General features: G+C 45.3%; 1 protein-coding gene across 1 annotated transcript; it reads right to left on the minus strand.

The window, feature by feature from the left end:
* Positions 1–1,816: 1,816 nt before the first annotated feature.
* LOC121563516 (kelch-like protein 5) lies at positions 1,817–4,407 on the minus strand. Its single transcript, XM_045214646.1, has 3 exons — positions 4,228–4,407; positions 3,745–3,916; positions 1,817–2,308 (listed from the first exon to the last, which is right to left on the minus strand). The coding sequence occupies exons 1-3, from the start codon at positions 4,401–4,403 to the stop codon at positions 2,252–2,254; spliced, it is 405 nt and encodes a 134-aa protein (XP_045070581.1). The 5' UTR covers positions 4,404–4,407; the 3' UTR covers positions 1,817–2,251.
* Positions 4,408–5,015: the final 608 nt, after the last annotated feature.

The raw sequence follows: 5,015 nt of genomic DNA on the forward strand, positions 1-5,015 counted from the left end.
TATACAAAAATTGAAAGAATTTGGCCATCAAGGAAAACGCTATGTCTGGCACAAACCCAACCCCTTTCATCACCCCGAGAACACCATCCCCACAGTGAAGCATGGTGGTGGCAGCATCATGCTGTGGGGATGTTTTTCATCGGCAGGGACTGGGAAACTGGTCAGAATTGAAGGAATGATGGATGGCGCTAAATACAGGGAAATTCTTGAGGGAAACCTGTTTCAGTCTTCCAGAGATTTGAGACTGGGACTAAGGTTCACCTTCCAGCAGGACAATGACCCTAAGCATACTGCTAAATCAACACTTGAGTGGTTTAACGGGAAACATTTAAATGTCTTGGAATGGCCTAGTCAAAGCCCAGACCTCAATCCAATTGAGAATCTGTGGTATGACTTAAAGATTGCTGTACACCAGCGGAACCCATCCAACTTGAAGGAGCTGGAGCAGTTTTGCCTTGAAGAATGGACAAAAATCCCAGTGGCTAGATGTGCCAAGCTTATAGAGACACATACCCCAAGAGACTTGCAGCTGTAATTGCTGCAAAAGGTGTCTCTACAAAGTATTGACTTTGGGGGGGTGAATAGTTATGCACGCTCAAGTTCTGTTTTTTTTGTCTTATTTCTTGTTTGTTTCACAAGAAAAAATATTTTGCATCTTCAAAGTGGTAGACATGTTGTGTAAATCGAATGATACAAACCCCCCCCCAAAAAAAATCCATTTTAATTCCAGGTTGTAAGGCAACAAAATAGGAAAAATGCCAAGGGGGGGGGGGAATACTTTCTCAAACCACTGTATCAGGGATATATAGTGCCCTATGTGGCTTTGGTCAAATGTAGTGCACTATATAGGGAATAGGGTGTAATCTGAGGGTGTACATCCACTGTGTGGTAACACATTATTTATTCTTTCCATTGTCTCTCTCACTAACACACACCTCACCTTAACACACGGACTATAGCACGTTGATGATATAAGAGATGCTGTGGTTATCTACTGAGAAAATGACAAACAGGACCACACACCTATGAATGTACATAGTTACTATACAGGGAATAAAATGTAATGGTTTACATTGGAATGTCTTAGTGCCTCAACAGTCCAACTCTCTTCCCCCCATTGTTTAACGGAACCGTCTGACTAGTGTGTGTGTGTGTGTGTGTGTGTGTGTGTGTGTGTGTGTGTTTTGGCTCTAGATCTGTCAGTGTAGACATGAAGCCTGGCTCTCTCTCTCTGTCTGAGTTTACTATGTATACAGCAGAGACACTCTCAGAGCCATGGATCACAGACACAGACACACACACAGACACACACACACACACACACACACACACACACACACACACACACAAGCTCTTATCTGATGTTCAGGCAGTTGAGGTGAATTGAATAGCTACCTGACAGAGTACGGTCCAATAACACTGTCTGCTACTTGGACTGATTACGTCAACACACTATCTATCTATCTATCTTCTCTGACTATTGAGAGAGAGAGAGAGAGAGAGAGACAGAGAGAGAGAGAGAGAGAGAGAGAGAGAGAGAGAGAGAGAGAGAGAGAGAGAGAGAGAGAGAGCGAGAGAGAGAGCAGAGAGAGAGAGAGACAGAGAGACAGAGAGAGAGAGAGAGATATGGAGAGAGAGAGGGAGAGAGAGAGAGAGGAAGAGAGAGAGAGGAAGAGAGAGAGAGATGGAGAGAGAGGAAGAGAGAAAGAAAGAAAGAGAGAGAGAGAGAGAGAGAGAGAGAGAGAGAGAGAGAGAGAGAGAGAGAGAGAGAGAGAGAGAGAGAGAGAGAGAGAGAGAGAGAGAGAGAGAGAGAGACAGAGACAGAGACAGAGAGAGAGAGAGAGAGAGAGAGAGAGAGAGAGAGAGAGAGAGAGAGGAAGAGAACTCTTCAATCAGTAGTCAGTAATATCCTCTCTAACTCAATGTCTGTAATGTGTCTCTTGCTGGTTTGAGTGGAATGTTAGCGTTAAACCCTGGAGACAAAGAAGAATGGGAGGGTCCAACGAGTGTTCAGGTGTGAGTGTTCCGGCGTGTGTGTTCCGGCGTGAGTGTTCCGGCGTGAGTGTTCAGCGTGTGAGTGTTCCGGCGTGAATGTTCCGGCGTGAGTGTTCCGGCGTGAGTGTTCCGGTGTGAGTGTTCCGGCGTGAGTGTTCCGGTGTGAATGTTCCGGCGTGAATGTTCCGGCGTGAGTGTTCCGGTGTGAGTGTTCCGGTGTGAGTGTTCCGGTGTGAGTGTTCCGGTGTGAGTGTGTTCACAGTTTGACAGTCACCACGCAGGCCCCAGCCCGGCCCAGACACAGTGGCGCCACCTAGAGGAAAAACACAGGAAAGAACAGATACATGATGACACCACTAAGACTAAAACCACCACTTCAAACCATGGTCTAGATTCAGTCAGATCGAGTGTTATTAAACAGTGGAGCACTGGATGAACACAGACCTTTACACACACCGATCACACACACATTAACATATTAACATAGAACACACACACCGATCACACACACATTAACATATTAACATAGAACACACACACACACACACCGATCACACACACATTAACATATTAACATAGAAAACACACACACACACACACCGATCACACACACATTAACATATTAACATAGAACACACACACACACACACACCGATCACACACACATTAACATATTAAGATAGAACACACACACACACACACACCGATCACACACACATTAACATATTAACATAGAACACACACACACACACACACCGATCACACACACATTAACATATTAAGATAGAACACACACACACACACACCGATCACACACACATTAACATATGAACATAGAACACACACACACACACACCGATCACACATACATTAACATATTAACATAGAACACACACACACACACACCGATCACACACATTAACATTAACATAGAACACACACACACACACACCGATCACACACATTAACATATTAACATAGAACACACACATATACAGTACCAGTCAATAGTTTGGACCCACCTACTCATTCAAGTGTTTTTCTTTATTTTTACTATTTTCTACATTGTAGAATAATAGTGAAGACATCAAAACTATGAAATAACACATATGGAATCATGTTGTAACCAAAAAAGTGTTAAACAAAAAAGTGTTAAACAAATCAAAATATATTTTATATTTGAGATTCTTCAAATAGCCACCCTTTGCCTTGATGACAGCTTTGCACACTCTTGGCATTCTCTCAACCAGCTTCATGAGGTAGTCACCTGGAATCCATTTCAATTAACAGGTGTGCCTTCTTAAAAGTTAATTTGTGAAATGTCTTTCCTTCTTAATGCGTTTGAGCCAATCAGTTGTGTTGTGACAAGGTAGGGGGGTATACAGAAGATAGCCCTATTTGGTAAAAGACCAAGTCCATATTATGGCAAGAACAGCTCAAATAAGCAAAGAGAAACGACAGTCCATCATTACTTTAAGACATGAAGGTCAGTCAATACGGAACATTTCAAAAACTTTGAAAGTGGTATCAATATATTTTGATTTGTTTAACACTTTTTGGGGTTACTACATGATTCCATATGTGTTATTTCATAGTTTTGATGTCTTCATAATTATTCTACAATGTAAAAAATAGTAAAAATATAGAAAGAGGGAGAAACCTTTGACCAGTAAATGTATATGTGTGTGTTCTATGTTAATATGTTAATGTATGTGTGTGTGTGTGGTAACTTGGTGTGTGTGTGTGTACCTGTGTCCACTCGTTGGTCTGGGGATCGTAGGCCTCGACAGTGTTCAGGTACACCGTTCCATCGTAACCGCCGACCGCATAGAGACGGTCTCCAAGGAGACACACACCAACAGCGTCACGACTGATACTCATGGGGGCTACCGCCGTCCACGCATCCGTCTGGGGGTCATACCTACACACACACACACACACACACACACACACACACACACACACAGACACACACACAGACACACACACAGACACAGACACAGACACAGACACACACACACACACACACACACACACACACACACACACACACACACACACACACACACACACACACACACACACACACACACACACACACACACACACACACAGACACAGACACAGACACAGACCCCATTGTTGAAGACCCCTTAAACATGTCCAACATTCATAGCACAATTACCTAAAACACTGTTAATAAACACCCCCTCCCGACCCCTGCCCCCTGACCTCTCCACACAGTCGCTGAGTCGTGATGCCAGGCTGGAGGCGGGAGCGTCATGTCCTCCAATAGCGTACAGGAAACCGTTCCAGGTAGCCACGCCCACACCCCCGCGACGCTTCGCCATTGGAGCACAGCAGCTCCACCTGGTGGCGTGGAGGTCACAACACAACCTCATTCTCATCACTGATACACACCCTGGTCAGTTTATTAGGTACACCCATCTAGTACCGGGTCGGACCCCCCCCCCCACCCCCCCCCGTCTCCAGAAGAGCCTGAATTCTTCGGGGCATGGATTCTACAAGGTGTCAGAAACGTTCTACAGGGACGTTGGTCCACAGGGCCGTTGGTTCCATCTCATCCCAAATACGTTCTATTGAGTTTGGTCAGCAACAATGTTCAGAGATGCTGTGGCGTTCAATCGTTGCTCAATTGGTATCAATGGACCTAAACGTGTGCCAGGAAAACATTCCCCACACCATTCCACCACCTCCACCAGCCTGTACCGTTGACACCAGGCAGGATGGGGCCCATGGACTCATGCTGCTCCTAACGCCAGATCCTGGACCTGACCCAACAGGAACCGGGATTCATCGGACCAGGACATGTTTTTCCACTCCTCAGTTGTCCAGTGTTGGTGATGGCGTGCCCACTGGAGCCGCTTCTTCTTGTTTTTAGCTGATAGGAGTGGAACCCGGTGTGGTCGTCTGCTGCAATAGCCCGTCCGTGACAAGGATCGACCAGTTGTGCGGTCTGAGATGCCGTTCTGCCACACCCCTGTTGTACTGTGCTGTTA

This window comes from Coregonus clupeaformis, unplaced genomic scaffold (genome assembly GCF_020615455.1).
Source record: "Coregonus clupeaformis isolate EN_2021a unplaced genomic scaffold, ASM2061545v1 scaf0292, whole genome shotgun sequence".
NCBI lineage: Eukaryota > Metazoa > Chordata > Actinopteri > Salmoniformes > Salmonidae > Coregonus > Coregonus clupeaformis.

What these genes read in the sequence shown, in the direction of transcription:
- LOC121563516 (XM_045214646.1), bottom strand. Translation starts at nt 4,403, where the DNA reads ATGAGAATGAGGTTGTGTTGTGACCTCCACGCCACCAGGTGGAGCTGC. An exon ending in CTCAGCGACTGTGTGGAGAG is followed by an intron (nt 3,917 to 4,227) that starts GTCAGGGGGCAG and finishes GTGTGTGTGTAG; the next exon opens with GTATGACCCCCAGACGGATG. An exon ending in AGACCAACGAGTGGACACAG is followed by an intron (nt 2,309 to 3,744) that starts GTACACACACAC and finishes TTTTTCCTCTAG; the next exon opens with GTGGCGCCACTGTGTCTGGG.